The sequence below is a fragment of the Vitis riparia genome, chromosome 18 (genome assembly GCF_004353265.1).
Source record: "Vitis riparia cultivar Riparia Gloire de Montpellier isolate 1030 chromosome 18, EGFV_Vit.rip_1.0, whole genome shotgun sequence".
Lineage (NCBI taxonomy): Eukaryota > Viridiplantae > Streptophyta > Magnoliopsida > Vitales > Vitaceae > Vitis > Vitis riparia.
Window position 1 is genome coordinate 23,314,482 of NC_048448.1, and position 20,742 is coordinate 23,335,223.

Below are 20,742 nucleotides of genomic sequence, written 5' to 3' on the forward strand. Positions count from 1 at the left end.
TTTTCTTTTACTAGATCATAAGTGACATTTGCTAAATTTGGGACCTAGTTGGTCCTATAATGCAAACCTCAACATTGAAATAACAATCTCTAACAAAATTCATGACAAAGAATGATCCCAACTAAGGACTGAAATATTATTCACAACTAAAATATCGAGTTAGATGATGCATATGCATAGCCAAAATACTTCTACCACATGCTTTCTATAAGTAAGGATGGTCCTTTAACATTCCTAACATCACATCACATTTTTTGTGTTCATGCAGTGGTGATTGTGGTATGTTTTTGATCAAATTTGCATAATACCTAATGCACAACCATCTGATGGATACACTAACAGGCGAGCGAATGGATCGGTTTCGTGAGAAGATGGCAGTGGAGTTATTTTTCCATAAAGAACTTCCTATGTGATCCTATTGTTGTAAATGGATTGTAATTGGATAGTGGAAGATGTTTTTATGTAATGACATTGAAGTTTTTTGTTTAGCAAATTCCTATGTTATAACATGTATTTAAATAGCTACATGTTTTTCATACATCCAGAGAAATGAATGGTTGCAATTTTTTTTTTTATAAATGTGACTGTGTTATGATTGTTAACAGGTTTGAATTTATTGTAGTAAGCATAATAATAGAAACTCATATTTCAATGTAGAGCTCATATTTTTTTTTGCTCAAACTTAATGAGTGTTAAGTTACTTGTAAAAGAAACTTAACCCTAGTGCAGTTTAGGTGAATATCCTCAATTAAAACTTAACTTCTACTAAGTTATTTATTAAAAAAACTTAACTACAGTTAAGTTTAGGACATTTGTTTTAATTCAAACTTAACGAGTGTTAAGTTACTTGTAAATTAGACTTAACCCTAGTGCAGTTCAAGTGTATATCCTCAATTAAAACTTAACTCCTATTAAGTTCTTTATTAAAAAAACTTAACTTTAGTTTTGTTTAGGTAATTTTTTTTTTAACTGAAGCTTAACCACTGTTAAGTTCTTTGGAAAATAAACTTAACCCTAGTACAGTTTAGTTGAATATCCTTAATTAAAACTTAACTCTTACTAAGTTCTTTAGTTAAAAAACTTAACTTCACTTTCGTTCAGGTAAGTTTTTATAACTTAAACTTAACCATTGTTAAGTTCTTTATAAAAGAAACTTAACCCTAGTGCAGTTTAGATGAATATCCTCAATTAAAGTTGTATATATGAATGATCTCAACATACATAATGTGTTTGATCTTAACATCAATAAAAGATTAAAACATCTCCAAATATGTATGATCAAATACTAACGAGACTAGTATTCCAAAAAAATAAAGAGTTCACTTGTCATTTCAAATGAGTTGGTATTGAGGGATGAACTTAAACTTCATTTTTAAGCTTTAAGTTCATCATTCAATTAAAAGAGACTGAATCAAAGTACGATTACATGTTTTGTGCCCCTATTCACAATATACAAAAAAATTACAATATCAAATCTTTTATATGCCCAATCATCATCTACAAAAAACAACAAAAAATTCACCATAAAATTGGCTTAGTGACAATTTCATTCATTCTCTTATTGTAAGGAGAAATCTTGCATGCCTATTTCAGTGTGTCTACTATTATCATTCTGATAATGTAGGGGGAGTGGTTGTTTGCATGACTTCCGATTATGAGCATAATCACCACATCGACCACACCGCCGTCTGCGCTTACCCTCTCCACCTGAAGGGATTCTTTCCTTCCTTGGTCTTTTTGTTGGTCGCCTTGTTTTCAGTGGTAATACAACTCTACTACTTCTATCATCAAGTATCATCCAATCCCTTTGATGTCCAAGAGGATAGATGGACTCAGCATATGAAGATAATAATGAGTTCACTGTGGAATATTTGGAGCATAAAGGATAGCATGACATATGTGCATATCTACAAGCAACAATAGCATGTGAACATGGTATGTGATCAAGATCAAAACGTCGACATGTGCATGAATGATTATGTAAATTCACATGATCACTGACACCATTATATTTAACATTATACTTTATTGAGTTGATTGCTTCAACTTCATATGTTGATGATGTATTATACCTTACACGAAGCTCTCCATCAGACCATGTTAGCTCAGTTGTCATTGACAATGCTTGTTGTTTATGGTTTGCAAACCATTTTTGCAGTAAATTTCTTAACTTTTCAATTAACTGTAAAATAGGAAGATCTCTTTGCATCTCTTGAATATTGGGTCCATATTGATTTCTTTCTCAACTCCAGATAAAGTATGAGAGCCAAAATCAATGTTGATGATTGGTTCATAACCATTATTGCCACTTCTTTTCTCTATTGTGATACAAAATGGAACTGGCAACTTACCATCAATACAATTTAAACGAATAAAAATTTTCACATTTCCATCATCTCTTGGCTGTATAAGAGTGGATGGTATATTGCCATTGAATACATACTTCATTGAAAGATTGTGCTATGTTGGATCTATTTTTAAAATGTGACAAACAATCTTCAATAATTCTTCATATGTTGTAGTCTTCTTAAGTTCAATACCTTTACCTTGGCAACCTTCAAAGTAGTACATGTTTCCATTTTGCACCTAATCTCCTTCTTACAAAAGCATTATTCCCACTTCATCAATCACTGTAACAAAAATAAATAAATTGAATTATTGATACAAAAAAAACAATATTAAAATAGCAGTTATTTGGATAAGTAACTTAATCCCGCAAAGTTGTCGATTAACATGTTGAATTGTACTCACAATGTTAGTGATAGATATGCAAATAGATGTAGTACCGATGAGAGAGGTAAAACTAAAATATTTTGCTTTTGGAGAGATATCATGTCTTTGGTGGGGAATCTTACTCTTCTCTATTTCTCTACTTTTTTTTCTGCTTTTCTTCACTTAGTTTTATTAGTGGGTTACAGAGATGGTGTATAGGGATGTACTCACAATGTTGGTGAGAGAGATGTAGTACCGATGAGAGAGGTAAAACTAAAGTTTTATGCTTTTGGAGGGATATCATGTATTTGGTGGGGATCTTATGCATTTTTGGAGGGAAATAAATAAGGGTAAAAATGTCCAAATTAGGTCATCTCTCAAAACTATTAACCGGTGAGGTTACTTTTACAATTTTACCTTTATTTTGAGTTACCTATCCAAATAACCTTTTTTTTTATAACAAAGATATGATTAATATTTTATAATCCCTAAATATGTTGGTACATTTTCTTAAAATGTTCGTACAACTTCTCACAATGTTCATACATCTTCTCACAAAGTTTGTACCCATTCTCACAATGTTCATACCATCTCTCACAATGTTTGTACCCTCTCTCACAATGTTCGTACCCTATCTCACATTGTTCGTACCTCATATCACATTGTTCGTACCACCTCTCACAATGTTCGTACCTCTTCTCACAATATTCATACCTCTTCTTGCAATGTTTGTACCTCTTCTCACAATGTTCGTACCCTTTCTCACAATGTTTGTACCCTTTCTCATAATGTTCGTACCCCTTTTCACAATGTTTGTACCCCTTTTCACAATGTTCGTACTCCTTCTCACAATGTTCGTACCTCATCTCACAATGTTTGTACCATCTCTCACATTGTTAGTACCTTATCTCACAATGTTTGAACCATCTCTCACAAAGTTCATACCCCATCTCACAAAGTTTGTACTCTCTCTCACAAAGTTTGTACTCCATCTCACAAAGTTCCTATCATATCTCACAATGTTCGTACCCCATCTCACATTGTTTGTACCTCATCTCACAATGTTTGTACTCTCTCTCACAAAGTTTGTGCCTTCTCTCACAAAGTTCGTACCTTATTTCACAAAGTTTGTATCCATTTTCACATTGTTTGTATCATTTCTCATAATTTTCGTACAATCTTTCACAATGTTTGTATCCTATCTCACATTGTTCATACCATCTCTCACAATATTCGTACCCTCTCTCATAATGTTCGTACCCTCTCTCACAATGTTCATACCATTTCTCACAATGTTTGTACTATTTTTTTTACAATATTTGTACCTTCTTTTCACACTGTTTGTCACTTTTCTCACATTGTTTATACTCTTTAACATGACATTTCCACCTACAAAATTTATATTTAAATAAAAAAATCAAATTTTACCTTTAACACTTGTAATAAATTGGAATCCTTCATATAATATCTTCCCAAGAGACAAAAATTATTGTTTTCCTTCTTCAAGATATATAAAACCTCATCTTCAAATTTAATCTACGAATACACAAAATAATAATATAAAAATATTGATGACGATTTCATAACAAATGACTAAATGGTCTCAATTTGATTAATAATAACTCATAAAAAATTCAAAAATCTAAATGTTATAAATCATTATATATTTAAATGTCATTTAACGCGACATTTCTACCTACAACATTTTTATTTAAATGAATATATATATCAAATGTTACCTTTTAACACTTATAATCACTTGACATCTTTCATGTAATGTCTTCTTCAAGACATAAAACTTCATCTTCAAATTTAATCTATGAACACACAAAAAAATGATATAAAAATATTAATAACAATTTGATAACAAAAGATTAAATTATCTTAATTTGATTAATAATAAACTCATAAAAAAAATCTAAAATTTAAATTTTATAAATCATTACATATTCATTATTTAACATAACATTTCTACCTATAAAATTTATATATAAATAAAAAAATATCAAATCTTACTTTTGATACTTGTAATCACTTGAAATCCTTCATCTTCTTAATAGAATACAAATGTTAAATTTTCTCTCTAAAAAAGTTTCAAACTTGATCTTCAAATTTAATTTATCAAAATACATCCCACATATTTTGTAATATGGTAGTTGAAATTATTTAATTTTCATATTAAATTAGTATCCCTTTTTGTATAAGGGTAGTTGGTAGGAGTTTTTTTATAGATAGAGTTAGGTAGTTCATTAAATAACAATTATATTTAATATTTAATAATAAATTACAAAAAAAGTTATAATATTTAAATATATATGAAATGTAAGTAATTATTTCTCACAAATAAGTGATCTTTATCGGTTTAATAAGTTATTGTAAATTTTTTAATAACATGTATTTTTGTATGTGTCATTTTATTTTTGGGTCAAATATAGGTAGGTACCAAAATAAAGAGTGGGTACAAAGAAAAACCCTTTTAAAAAAAGGTGCTTTGACTGGGACTCCAATTAATGACTATTGGCCAAGTCAGCAATCTTTATCATGTTAAGAGAACGATAAGACCATTTTTCAAAGGTTTAGTTTTTTCTGGATAATAGTAATTACTCAAAAATATATATTGATTATATTCACAGCTGTAACCTTTAAAAGCAAAATGGGATCTTATAATGAAAATCCTATGATTAATATTCTTACACGCCATTGAAAATATGCATATTCAGTCTTTTGACTTTTAACATTCAATGGTTAAGATGGATTCAGATTTCGTTGTCATAGAAATTTCCACCCCATTGACGTGCAAACTATTTCTTTGAACTGGAAGACATTTAAAGTTTAAACTTTCTTCCTTAAGCCGCCAAAGGCAGAAAAACAAAATCACTCAGAAACTTCAAACAACAAAAATATTAAACAAAAGGAAGATGGAAAATCTTGAGAAGGATATCAAAGCAGACGAATTGTGGTGTGATCCTTTATAACACCATTCAACTTACTGCAACTTTTTGCATTCATGTACAATTAAAAAGAGAAACAAAAACAAAGGGTGTCAAAAGTCCCACGCTCATCCTCCGAACTGTTCATCATCTTTCTCTTACAAAGTGAGCAATAAAATATAAGTGGGGGGTCTTTTAGCTAATAAGAAGACATGGGTAAGATTCAAAGCTGCATGTATGTTGTGTGTTTGCTGTGTTCTGTGACTCTTAACATACTTTTTGTGGGGAGATATGTGTATGTGAGTGGGAAGTGGGAGGTGGGTTGGAGCAGAAGGGCAGCAGAAGAAGCAGAAGCAGTGGCAGCAGTGTCATGCTCGGGCCATGGAAGAGCATTCCTGGATGGTTTGGTTGTTGATGGAAGTCCTGTTTGTGAGTGCAATACCTGCTTTGGAGGCCCTGATTGCTCTCAATTTTCAGCTTCTTGTGTTGCAGATGTTGACAGGTATGTATATACAGATCTTTCTGAGACTGGGATTTTAATTATCAGAGTTCTATAATTTAATGATTGGATTTGTCCAAAGTCTGGAAAGTTAGAAGAATTTTTAAGTCTATGTTAAAGCTAAAACTTGGAAGTTCACCAAATATGGGGTTGACGATGATTAATTCTTCTATTTCTGCAGCATTGGGTCCTATGTGAAACCAGCATATTGATCATTGTGGTGAAAACTTTAGGATTCAGCTTTCTATTTCCTCTTGGTTATTATAATTCTATCATATCAAATTAAACTGGTTGAACCGGCAAAGTGATGGTGATCAATGGTTCATGCATGACAGAGTCAAGAAAAAACTAACTAACAAACAAAATAAATAAATACATAAAAGGAGTAGAAGGTCGATTTCATGAATGGTTCATGCATGACAGCGTCAAGAAAAAAAGCCAAATACATGAAACGATGAAAAAAAGAGAAGGATGAAGAAGGAAAGAGTTGCCTAGAAATTGACATGTGAACAAAATCTCTTCTTTGAGAAAATCCACAAGTGAGAAAATGATATTTTTCTTAACTTATTATCTTTATTTTATTTTGTCTTTGGTTGTGGAAGATGGACAGTCAAGCTCCCCGTGGCAGGCCAAGATGGACAATAATTTTTTGGGTCCCAAGAGTATTATTTTATAAGGGTTTTATTATAATTCTAAAAAATTAGTTTAATTTCATAGTCTTTTAAATTTAAATTAAATTTATTGCAAATATTTGTTAACTGAACTTTCCCAACTATGATTTTAACTACAAAAAAATAAAAAATACTTGGTGCTTATTTCCTTGGCACATTACTTGGAATATATATATATATATATATCCAATAAAAATGAGTAATGACTAGACTCCAAACAAGCTTAATTATAATAAACAAATGACCTAAATTTTGAGTAAAACTATCTATTATATGTTAGGAAAATGGTAGGTGTCAAATTGGTACCTATTGAACTTTCAATATCAGTCATTGAATGTGTACAGTGAAATTGAGTGAACTTTAGACTATTGGATGAAGATACAAACAATTAGGACCAGACATCTAATTGGAATTGAGGTATAAAAAAAATGAGATCAAGATAAAAAAGTCATAGGACAAGGCTTAAAACAAAATAATGAGAACTAAAATGTTTAGCGACATAATCTAATTAGCCAACTACTCTATTCTGTAAAAAAGTGCACCCATTATTTTAAGCTATTTTTGTCATAAATTATCTTCCTCTTGCAATGTTTTGCACTAAACTAGATCCAATACTAGGAGTTAATTTCAATAAAATTGGTGCCCATGACCAAGGGTAATTCAAGGCTAAGCTTTCTAGTCAATCCGCAGAAAAATCTTCTCACTGGGTATGAATGAGAGAGCATTTCCAATTGACTATCATTTGGCCACGAAGTGACAAGTGATAAGCTACTTACGATGAGAATTTGTAAGTTCACGCTACATTTAAACCCGTTAATCTCATCGTACATACTACACCGATAAATTCCCTCAAAACCATGTTTGCCAGCATCATACTCATTATGATTTTCATACCAGTATCACTGGTAATAGTAGTATTTGATTATTCTCGACACTCTGCAGCGGCGATCCACTGTTCTTGGAGCCCTTCTGGATGCAGCATGCAGCTAGCAGTGCGGTATTAGTAGCGGGTTGGCATCGAATGAGCTATTCATTTAATGATCATTCCTCAATCTCACAAGAACTAGTGAAGCTTATCCGCAAGCTACATGCCATTGTTGGAAATGCTAACACAACAGGCAGATTCATTGTTTTCGGGGCTGGCTCTACCCAGCTTCTCAATGCTGCAGTTCATGCCCTCTCACCCCTTAATTCATCTGCTCCAGCTAAAGTTGTTGCCACAATCCCCTTTTACCCGGTTCGTCCTAGTGCCTGAACTTCATTCATATTCTATATATGCATGTGAGCTTGAGGGTTCTAATTCTCATATTGCAGGTTTATAAATCACAAACAGACTTCTTTCGATCAGTGGACTTCCAGTTTGCAGGTGACACATCCTTGTGGAAGAACAGTACTTCAGATCCCACTTCCAATTTCATCGAATTTGTGACTGCACCCAATAATCCTGATGGAAAGTTGAATAAGGCAGTTCTTCAAGGCCCTAATGCCAAACCCATTTACGATCATGCCTATTATTGGCCGCATTTCACACCAATTCCTGCTCCTGCAGATGAAGACCTCATGATATTTACCATTTCTAAGCTTACTGGTCATGCTGGGAGTAGATTCGGGTAAGTAGTCTGGCTATAGTATCAAAGTGTAGTTTTTTTTTTACCTATGGAAAATATAGCACCAATCATATGGTGCCTGGTCTATATTTTTAGTTTTTCTGTACCTATCGAAAACATGCATCACCAATTACATGGAGCTGCATATATATTCTTATATCACATTATTTATACCATAATCTCATTTGTTTGCACTTTGTATCTTAATCTTATTCATTTATAACCATATTCAATGACCCAGATGTTACCATTCATATTGAACGGCCTACATATTTTATTTGGTAGGTAGGTACCGTAGCATTTTCTCTCTACTTACATATAACTTAATTAACAACAATAATCAATCCCAATATGTTCATAAAGAACTACCATATTTTCATATTGTTTATACATAACTTTTTTTGTTAGGAAGTGTCCCAAATTCCTAATTAGTATAGATTCATTTTTTGTAAAGATATCATATAGAATATTTCTAAGTTGATATATTATTGTAATATTAGACTTTCTTATAGAATAAGGAAGGTTGTTAGAAATATCTCTATAAATATCTTAGGTCATGAAGGGAAAAAGTTATGAGATGGAGATAGATCTGTAGAGACTATACGAGGTGGATAGAGATGTGAGAAAGAATGGGAGGTACTCGGTGGAGCGAGATGACTCGTAGTAGGATATGGATACAAAGAGTGGCGAAATATGGGATGTTTTGAGAACCTAATAATTGTATTTGGTTCTTTCCACTGTAATATTCTCTATTATATAGTGAAATCATTCTCTCTCATTCGTGGATGTAGGCATGGTTGGTCAAACCACGTTAAAACCTCATGTACTGTATGTGTGATTGTTTTATCTTTGTGTTCTTAAACTAACATTGTTGGCATAAAAGCTTTCGCTGGCATAACACTTTTCTACACCCATTTGCCACATACTAAGGACTTTGGTCACTAGGAAAAAGGGGTTACAATATTGTTGCTATTTTTGCAGGTGGGCATTGATAAAGGATAAGGATGTGTACGAGACAATGTTAGATTATATGAGTTTGAACACCGTAGGTGTTTCCCGGGACACTCAGTTAAGAGCTTTTAAGCTTTTAAAAGTAGTGACTCAAGGGAGAGGAAGAGAAATATTCAAATTCGGTTACAAAACAATGAAAGACCGGTGGGAAAAATTGAACAAGGCCTTACTGATGTCCAGACGTTTCTCTGTCCAGGAAAATTCACCTCAATACTGTACTTTTTTCGGCAAAGTGAAGAGACCTTCTCCAGGTGATTTCTCATTTTCATCAAGGATCAAAACCTTTTAACCATGTCTACTATTTAATTAAGTGCTTGGAATTGTACTGAATAATCCTGATGAGCTTAATATCTGTCAATTACAAGATATTGAAATTTGCATGTTAACAATTTTGCACTCGTGGCAGCTTATGCATGGCTGAAGTGTGAGAAAGAAGAAGATAAAGAGTGTTACGGAGTCCTGAAAAAGGCTGGCATCATTGGGCGTAATGGTACTTTGTTTGGTGCTAACAGTAGCTATGTTCGGCTCAGCCTCATCAAGACCCAAGATGACTTCGATATATTGCTGCACCAAATCAATAAGTTAGTTGGTGAGGAAGATGGCGGTAAAAGTAGTATGTGAAATGAAGTCAACCGTCGTATGATTCCAGCTGGCTGATTATCGTCTCTCTCTCTCTCTCTTTGTGAGATTCTATTTGCTCACAAAGTGATATAAGTTAGTGAAATGTATTACATTTGTTTATGGTTTGCAATATTTTATAAATAAATAAATTTTAAACTTGTTTTATAATATTCTATATTTATTCAAAATATTTATCAATAATTATTTATATTTTTATTTAATTATTTTACTCTTAAATTTTGAAAAAAAGAATATCTTTCATCCTAGGGTCAAAAAGAGAAGTTGGAAAGATAATTGTTGCAAGAGTTATTTACATCATTTTTTATATTTATATTATTTTAGTTAATTTTAAAATATTTAAAATTATTTAAAAGGGAATAATTTATCCATAGGGTAATAGAAAAAAAGAAGTTATGTAGAAAACTTTCAAATTAAATTTAAATTATGTCATCGAAAATGATAACAAATCCCAAAACTCAACTACATGAACTTTAAAATTCTTTAGGAATGACAAGGAAATTTGATACAAATAATTATTGAACAATTAAAATTATATATATATATATATATATATATATATGATAATAATGAGAAATAAGTTAATTAAAAAACATATCCAAATTATTGCTACTTATTAAAAATTAACATTTAAAATTAATTTTTAAACATTTTACCTTAATAGATTATTTACTATATATATAAGTAAAAAGCTAGGGATGTGTTTGGCAATGTTTCTATTTAAAGTATTTTTAATAAAAGCATTTTTCATCACTTGAATACTCGTTTGTGACTTTGATAAATGGGTGGTATCCTAACGTGATCATATATCATCTATCTAAAGTCTTATATGATAATTATCCCTTTTATAATATTTTGAAAGTTAAAAAATAATAATAATTAGGAAAACATGAGAGCATTAAAAAATCTTGTAAAATATTTACAAGATTGCCATACTTTAAGCCACGTAGGAAAGCATATTGTAACACATGGGAAAACATCTTTTGAAAAAATATTGTTCATATAGATATCCCCTTTCTAAAAGACAATTTCAGGCAAAATTTTCGCGTAGATATCATCTTTCTGTGAGATGATTTCAACCCAAAAATTTTCCCCTAAAATTCATCATAGTAAAAGATGATTTTAGCCTAAAAATGATATACACATTTATTCTATACTTCTACAATATTATCTTTTATTATAATGAAAGATTTGAATGTATAAAAATTATTAATTTTATTTCATTTGGCAAATTTATATTATATTTTTAAGTTAAATTTTGTTTCAAGTTTCAAAAAATCCAATAAAGAAAAAAAAAATAGAAGGAAAAAAAATTATTCTTTGAATTAAAATTTAATTTTGTTTTCTATCAATTGATTTAATTTTTTAAAAAATAAATAAAAAACTATAATAATTTAATTGATTATTCAGATAAAATTTAAAATTAATTGAAATATAATTTACTTTTAATCTTATTCAAATTATTATGAAAATAATATTTATTATTATAATAAAAGTTAACTTTTTACTGCTTAATTTATGTAAACATATAATTTGAAATTATATAAAGCTTTTTAGAATAGATGTGATGTAACATATTTCCTAAATAGAGAATATAACATATTATTTTACCATTAAAAGGATAAGAAATGAAGACTATTTTGATCCATATTCTAACTTTTCATTTTGAGTTAGAATCCTTACAATGTGGATGGAAACTGTTTTGTTTTCCATAAAATATGATGATATGTAGCTAATTTTATATTGTTAACAAAATTATATCAATTGTTAACAAAAAAATATATACATAATAACATAATATTATAAATCAAGTTTCAAAAGTGATACCAAAACCAATATTATCAATGCATTTTTTCTAAGGTAAACATATCCTACTTCTTGTATGTATCCTTATAAAATAAATTAGGTAACCTTTGGTACCTAAATCTTCTTGGTCCTAGAGGGTTAGCCTTTCTTTTATTTGAAATCCAAAATAATTTAGAATTTTGAACAACATGAGAAGATTTCCTTAAAGAACAATTATAATTAATATGACTAGCTTCTTCTTCCATTAAAATTGCAAATGGTTAAAGGAGAAGAGCGAAAGGCTTCTTTTACAAAATAATTCTTGAAGTACTTTTAATTTCTGAAAGACTTTGGCCATTTGAGATTTTTTTTTAGAGAGGATGTTAACCATTCATTTTTATTTCTCAACTCCTCATTTTCTTTTTCAAAAGAGATTTTTGCCTTCTCAATATTTTGAATTTTTTCTTTAAGCTCATTGAGCTCATTTTAAAGATAAAATATCCTTTTCTTGAGAGAGACATTTTTAACCCAAGTTTTTCAAGATCAAAATATAATTCTTGAAATTAAAGTATTTTTTAGTTCATTATAGTTAGTAGAGTTTACCTTATCCTCATGATTCTTCAACACCATGAAGCATATATTTCCCACTTCATCTTCATTTTCTTCTTAATTATATGATTCCTCACCACTTTTACTCCAAGTGGCAATATGACTTTAATATTCTTTTTGGAACATGAGGACTTCTTTCATTGAGATTTCTTTTCCTTGATCTTTCCAAGCTTGATATACTTTATGATGAATTTTTTGGTGATGAGATCAAAGTCTTCATTTTCACTTTCCTAAATCCTTTTCATGATAAATTGTTGAAGTTTTGAATGTCATGCCACTTTTTTTTTTTTTTTTAACTTCAACTTCTTGATGATTGTTCATATTGATCTCATGAGTCATAAGTGACCTAATGAGTTCTTCAAGTGGGAACTTAGTGAAGGGAATTAAGCCGGATTCCCAACCTGTGAGAAACAAAAAAAATAGAGAAAACACACACCAAAGAAAAACAATCACACGCACAAGACAGTATTTACGTGGTTCGACAATTTGCTTACGTCCACGGAGTTGCAAGGATATCACTATTATCAGGGAAGAATACAGAGTACAACATGCGGCTACAATATTTTCTCTCTATATATAACATAGCAAACACACCACACTAAAAAACCCTAATTACAAAAGGCGGTTCCACAATGGGCTAAACAGGCCTATCGGCCCAAGCCTTCGCTCCATGGACTAGGCCTCAGTAAAGCTCCCATTAAAAAAACCATGCAATATTATTCGGGTCTGGTTGTCAAACCGGATCAAACAAAACTAGGCTCCACAAAGCCCAACAAATCTCCCACTTGGAGACTAGTTTAATCACCAACATCAAACCGTTATCCTCTAAGAAACAATCCCTCATCCCTGCAACTCATCTTCCTGTCCTCAAGCTAGAAAATCAATTGAAGCTGTGCGACACCCTTAGTCAACATGTCTGCCGGGTTCTTAGATCCACAAATCTTCTCAAGTATTACCTGTTTATCTTCAACAAGGTAACGGATAAAGTGGTATTTTGTTTGTACATGCTTCAACTTTGAATGAAAAGCCGAATTTTTGGCAAGAAAAATTGCACTTTGACTGTCACTGTGTAGAATGCCCATCTCCTGCTTCTTACCCAATTCATATAAGAAACCATGTAGCCAAATCATCTCCTTTCCAGCTTCAGTTGCTACAACATACTCAACTTATGTAGTAGACAAAGTAACAATCTTCTATAGATTTGAAGCCCATGATATAGTTGTACCACCTAGAGTAAAAACAAACCCAGTAGTACTCTTTCTACTATCAATATCACCAGCAAAATCAGCATCTACATAACCCTGCAGTTTCAAACTTGCACATGTGAAGCAAAAACATGTATCTAATGAACCCTTCAGATATCTTAGAATCCACTTGACTGCCTCCCAATGCTGCTTTCCAGGCCTACTCATGAATCTGCTCACAACTCCCACTGTATGTGCAATGTCTGGCCTTGTACACACCATAACATACATCAAGCTGCCAATAGCTGAGGCATAGGACACCTTGCTCATATGGTCCATTTCTTCTTATGTCTTCGGTGACTGTTCTTTGCTTAGTTTGAATGACTACCCAAGGGTGTGTTCACTGGTTTAGCTTCATTCATGTTGAACATGTTGAAAACTTTCTTCACATACTATGACTGTGAAAGCTTCAATGTACCATTAGCCTTGTCTCTAATGATTCTCATACCAAGGATTTGCTTTGCAGTTCCCAAATCCTTTATTGCAAACTGTTTGGACAATTGCTTCTTTAGAATATTAATCTTCTCAATGTCAGACCCTGCAATAAGCATATCATCCACATACAATAGTAATGTGATGTAAGAATTGTCAGAAGACTTAACATAGCAACAGTGATCAGCTTCACATCTCTTGCACCCAATTCTATGCATAAAACCGTCAAACTTCTTGAGCACTGTCTAAGAGCTTGTTTAAGGCCATACAAGCTCTTTCTCAGTTTGCAGACTAGATTATCTTGTTTCTGAACAATGAACCCTTCTGGCTGAATCATGTAAAGGTCTTCCTCCAAGTCACCATGAAGGAATGCTATCTTCACATCTAACTACTCAAGATGTAAGTTTTCTGCAGCCACCATTCCTAGTACAAGTCTGATTGTTGACATCTTCATATCTGGAGAAAATATCTTTGTGTAGTCAATGCACTCCTTCTACTGGAACCCTTTAACAACTAATCTGGCCTTGTAACGTTTGCTACCATCATGCTCATTCTTTATTCTATATACCCACTTGTTGTGCAAAGCCTTCTTTCCTACTGGCAATTCAGTCAGTTTCCATGTCTGATTCCCCAACAAGGAATGCATCTCATTCTTTATGGCTAACTCCCATTTGCTTGAATTCTCATCTTGCAAGGCTTCATCATAACACTCTTGCTCACCACCATCAATCAACAGGAGATAATTTAAAACAGGTGAATAATGCTATGGAGGTCTAATGTTCTTAGAAAATCTGCGAACTTCAGCTACATGTGTACTCAAATCTACCTATGAATTTACATTCTCCTTATCTTCTTCACCCCCTTTTTGGACAATACTTTCAATCAATTCATCTAAGTTGACAAACTCAGATTTCTTTTGATCTATCTCTATAACATCTGACACTATAGTTGACATGTCCTTGTACATAACCTGTTCATTAAATATCACATTTCTACTTCTGATGATTTTCTTGTTTTGTTCATCCCAAAACCTATAGCCAAATTTCTCATCACCATAGCCAATGAAAAAACATATTTTAGACTTTGCATCAAGTTTACTACGAGCATCAAAATCAATATGAACATAAGAAACACAATAAAAAACTTTTAAATGTGAAAACTTTACCTCTTTACCGCTCCAAACCTCATTAGGAAGTCTAAACTCCATGGGAACTGATGGTCCTTGGTTTATCAGGTAAGCTGTAGTGCTAACAGCATCAACCCAAAAAGTTTTTGGTAGTCCATCATGCAACCTCATACTTCTAACACGTTCATTGAGATTTTTGTTCATGCGTTCAGCCACACCATTCTGCTATGGTGTCCCAGGAATGGTCTTCTCCATCCTAATTCCTTGTGTAGCACAATACTCACTGAACCCTCTATCTATGTACTCTCCTCCATTATCTGACCTAAAACATTTTACTTTCAAACCTGTTTCTGTCTCAACCATGACCTTCCACTTCTTAAAAGTTTCAAATACATCAAATTTATTTTTTAGAAATAAACCCATACCTTTCTGCTTGAGTCATCAATAAAAGTGATGTAGTACCTTGAACTTCCAAAGCATGCAACCGGAGAAGGCCCCCACAAATCAGTGTGTACTAGTTCCAATTTTTTAGCCTTCGGTGTCCTACCAGTTTTCAAGAAGCTCACCCTTTTTTTGCTTTCCTAAGATGCAACTTTCACACATGTCAAAATCAATGGACTTCAATTCTGGTAGTTTTCCTTTTGACAACAACATCTTCATACCTTTCTCACTCATGTGACCAAGTCTGCGGTGCCATAAGCTTGTATCAGTACTTGCATCAGCAACTACAATTGTGTCTCTTGGACATGAGGTCATATACAGAGTATCGGTCTTCTTTCCACGAGCCAATACCCTAGCTCCCTTTGTAACCTTCTAAGTACCATCAACAAATAGTATTGCATGTCCTTCATCATCAAGTTGTCCAACATAAATCAAATTCCTCCTCAGGTTAGGAATATGTCGAACCTTCTCCAGTAACCAAACAGACCCATTGGGCAACAATATCCGGGCGTCTCCCAGACCCACAACATCCAAGGCTGAACCATCAGCCAAATACACCTTACCAAAATCATCCGCAACAGAATTCTGTATAATTTCTCGGTGTGGAGTGGTATGAAACGAAGCTCCTGAATCCAAAACCCAATCATTAAGTGGACTGTCTACTGCAAGAAGTAATGCATCATGTACCTCTTCTGTTACAACATTAGCAGAATCATCTTCATTCTTCTTCTTAGGACTTTTGCATTGCCTTCTAAAGTGACATGTTTTCCCATAGTTCCAGTATTGTACTTGTTGGTCTGACCTAGATTTGCTTCTGTTTCGATTAGAATTTATGGATTTTGATCTACCTTGGTTTGAATTTCTGTCATTACCTCTACCTCTTGTCTCAAGGTTTAGGGTAGAACCAGATCCTGAGGTTTCGCATGCATCTCTTCGGCGAATCTCCTAAGCCAGAATTAAATCTTGTATATCATTGTACTTAAGCTTTTCCTTTCCCGTAGAATTGCTTACTACCATCCTCATTGCCTCCTAACTGTTTAGCAAATAAGCCAAGATGATCATAACATAAATCTAATCATCAAAATCAATTTCTACAGATGACAATTGATTTGTGATTGTATTAAATTCATTCAGATGTTGTGCTACTAATGCATTCTATGCCATCTTCAAATTGAACAATTTCTTCATCAGATGCACCTTATTGTTTGCGGATGACTTTTCATACATACCGGACAAAGCCTTCATCAGATCTACTGTGGTATTCTCCTTTACAACATTGTGTGCAACAGACTTAGACAGAGTTAACCTAATAACTCCTAGAACCTGTTTGTCAAGAAACGCCCATTTCTATGCCTTCATACTCTCAGGTTTTGTCCCCAAAAGCAGCAGATGCAATTTTCTCCCATAGAGATAATCTTTAATCTGCATCCTCCAATACGCAAGGTCTGTGCCATCAAACTTTTCTATTCCAGACGCCTTTCCTGTTTCCTCTACCATTGTTCCCACTCAAACCTCACCCTAGGCTTTGATACCAGTTGAAGGAAATTAAGCCGAATTCCCAACCTGTGAGAAACAAAAAAAAATACAGAAAACACACGCCAAAGAAAAATAATCACACGCACAAGACAGTATTTACGTGGTTCGGCAATTTGCCTACGTCTATAGAGTTGCAGGGATATCACTATTATCAGCGAAGAATACATAGTACAACATGCGGCTATGATATTTTCTCTCTATATATAACACAACAACCATACCACATTAAAAAACCCTAATTACAAAAGGCGGTTCCACAATGGGCTAAACGGGCCTATCGGCCCAAGCCTTCGCTCCATGGACTAAGCCTCGGTAAATCTCCCATTAAAAAAACCATGCAATATTATTCGGGTTGGGTCCTCAAACCGGATTAAACAAAACTAGGCTCCACAAAGGCCAACACTTAGTAAGATATTTTACTTCTTTAATTCACATCACTTTTGCTTCTCATTTCTCTAGTAGAGACCTCAAAATCTTTATTGCTTTTTGTACTTTAGTGTAGATCTTTCCCAAAGCTTGAAGTCCATTCACAATCTCAATCAACCTAGTAAACATCTCACTAATTGATTCAAAATCTTTCATTCAAAATAATTCATAATCATGCACAAGGATGTTTATCTTAAATTCTTTTACCTGATTGATTTCTTCATGTGTTATTTCTAAGACTCTCCAAATATCTTTTGTTGTTTCACATTGAGAGGTTCTATAATACTCATTTATATCTAATGTACAATGGAGAAAACATATAGCTTTAACATTTAATTGTGCATTTCTCTTTTCTAAAGCATCCTAGTCATGGCTTAACTTTCAATAAACTTTAAAAACTAAGTCATTTTTGTTTTTCAATAAGTATAATCATTTCTAGAAAAGAATGGGGGTCTAGAAATTGAAAATTCTTCAATGAGTAGAAGTTTAAGTTGATTACTATTCCTCTTAGACAGTTAAGTCCTAAACAAAAGTCTTACTTTGATACCAATTATAAGGATATTAGCAAGGTCAACTTAAAGTAATCATCCTAAAGGGGAGATAGGTGAATAGAGTGCATGATGGTCTTTTGTTAAGGTTCAATTGATTCTTGACTAGACCTCAATTGATGCTTGAACGGGAAAGGTAGAGTATTTGCTGGCAACACCAAAGTTCTAGAAGATAGAAAATTTTTAGGTGCTTTGATCGATCCTTAATCCAAAGCACCCAACTAGTTTAGCTAGTTTAGGGAGACCTCCGATTGATTGGACAAAAAACAACCCAAAAACTTCCTTTTTTTCAGTCCAAACCTTCCCAACACTTAGGTAACTCATTATAAATCTTTGTAAGTCAGTTTTGAAAGAATTTAGCCTAAGGTGACTTTTATACAAAACTAAGTATGAATCAATTTAATCCTAAGTGCACCCAAAGAATTTGTATTTTTAATTCCATTTAAATATGATTTTTTTAATCTTTATTGATAAAAGTTAAATTATGTTTATATGGGCAAAATAGTAAAAATATATATTTCATTTAGTTTACTTATAATAAACAATTCAAACATGATTAATTTTAATTTTAATTTTATTTCCCATGTGTTAATTTTGATAGGGAAGGTATTAGTGACATAGTTTGGTAAAAAAAAAAAAAAAACACGCTATTGCTAATTGTCCTAATGTCAAGTTCAAGTTGTTTACAATTGTACAAACTTATTAGGAGCCTTGTACACCCTTATACATTTGGTACATTTTCCTTGTACAGTTAGTGTAATATCCTTGTACAATGGTGCAAATTCTATATCTCTCATAAGTTATGTGTCCATGTATGTGTTAACTATATTTTCAATGGTTTGGTTGAGAAGATGGTAGATGACTTAGGGTTAAATTTTTTCTCCAAACATCATTATTGTGGAAAGTATGAAATTTTCATGTGGGAGTTAAATAAAGTGCATGACATAAGTGTACAATCTGTGGGTGACAAGGAAAATAAAGAAGTGGTTCATAATCAATTGAAATCTTTTACAAAGGGTAGCCTTGTACACCCTTGTACATTTTTTTTATACAATTAGTATAATACCATTGTACAGTGGTGCAAATTTCATATCCCTCCTAACTTATGTGTTCACATAATGTGTGTTAACCATCTTTCTAATGGTTTGGTTGAGAAGGGGGTGGATGATTTATGATCAAAAAAATTTCCCCAAACATCATTACTAAGACAAGTATTGGAATTTCCATGTGGAAGTTAAATAAAGTGCATGACATGGGTGTGCAGTCCATGAGTGATAAGGAAAATAAATGAGTGGTTCAGAATCTATTAAAATTTTTCGCAAATGGTAGCCTTGTATACCTCTTATTCACGTAGTACATTTCCCTTATACAATTAGTCAATACCCTTGTACAGTGGCACAAATTCCATATCCTTATAGTGAATGTGTGCTTATAGGTGTTTTAAACACAATTCCAGTAGTTTGGTTGATAAAATGGTGGAAAACTTAAATCCGATATATTATTATTATTATTATTTTGTGAACATTGTATATTTTTGTGAAAAAAATATACAACTGCTTAATATTTTTTTTTATTATTATGAAAATATCATATTTTTTTTTTATTTTATTATTAAAATAACTAATGGAAAAAATAAAAAAGAATAATCAACAAATGAAATTTAATTCTTTTTATTATTTTCATATTAAAAAATAGTATTAAACAAGGTTTTCAATTTTCATTTTTAAAATAGTTATTTTCAAAATGAGACAATATAGAAAATTAAAAATAAAAGCTAGAAAAATATTTTTAAACTAAACTCAAACATGGTCTATATAATTTTTAACTACTTGTTTTCATCTAAAATGAGTAAATATATCATTTAACCCTTTTATATAAGAAAAATTCAATTTCTATTATACTATGTATTGATATAATCAAATCCTAAAATTAGGTCATACAAAAAACACTTTAGTTGGACATTTAAAATAAAACCTCTTCATCCATCATTTTTCTCTCTTTTTCTTTTTCTTATTTCGATAAATTTTCAATTAATTTAAATCATTAAAAAAATAGTAAATAAATTTGCAACATTTCATATAACTTATTACCAAAAGTCATATTCAAAAAATTATTAAAATAAAGAAGGAAGAAGATTAAAAGAAAATTTAAACTTTTTTTTTATAATAGTAAAAAAAAAAAAAACTTTAAAATACTTTTTAATATAAAAGAAAAAAAATAGTGAATATATTTATTTTAAATAATGTTTTAATCATTAAATTATTTACTTTTAAAATGTAAAAGATAATTTTTATTCATTTAAATTAACAATTTTTTTAGAAAGTATTTTCCAAAATAGTTTTTGAATCATTAATATATTTTTTTTTATTTACAATTTAATAATGGAAAATAATGTTGATTTTCCAATTATTTATAAAAGAGTTTTAAAAAATAATAAAAAATCTAAAAATAATTAAATAAGGGAGAATTTACTAATGACACTTGAAGAGTGGTGGAATAAAAATAAAAATGAGTCAAATCACTATT

General features: G+C 31.7%; 1 protein-coding gene across 1 annotated transcript; it reads left to right on the forward strand.

Moving 5' to 3' along the window:
• Positions 1-5,698: 5,698 nt before the first annotated feature.
• Positions 5,699-10,219, forward strand: LOC117906344 (tryptophan aminotransferase-related protein 3-like). Its single transcript, XM_034819336.1, has 5 exons — positions 5,699-6,144; positions 7,755-8,049; positions 8,127-8,422; positions 9,401-9,681; positions 9,837-10,219. The coding sequence occupies exons 1-5, from the start codon at positions 5,855-5,857 to the stop codon at positions 10,049-10,051; spliced, it is 1,377 nt and encodes a 458-aa protein (XP_034675227.1). The 5' UTR covers positions 5,699-5,854; the 3' UTR covers positions 10,052-10,219.
• Positions 10,220-20,742: the final 10,523 nt, after the last annotated feature.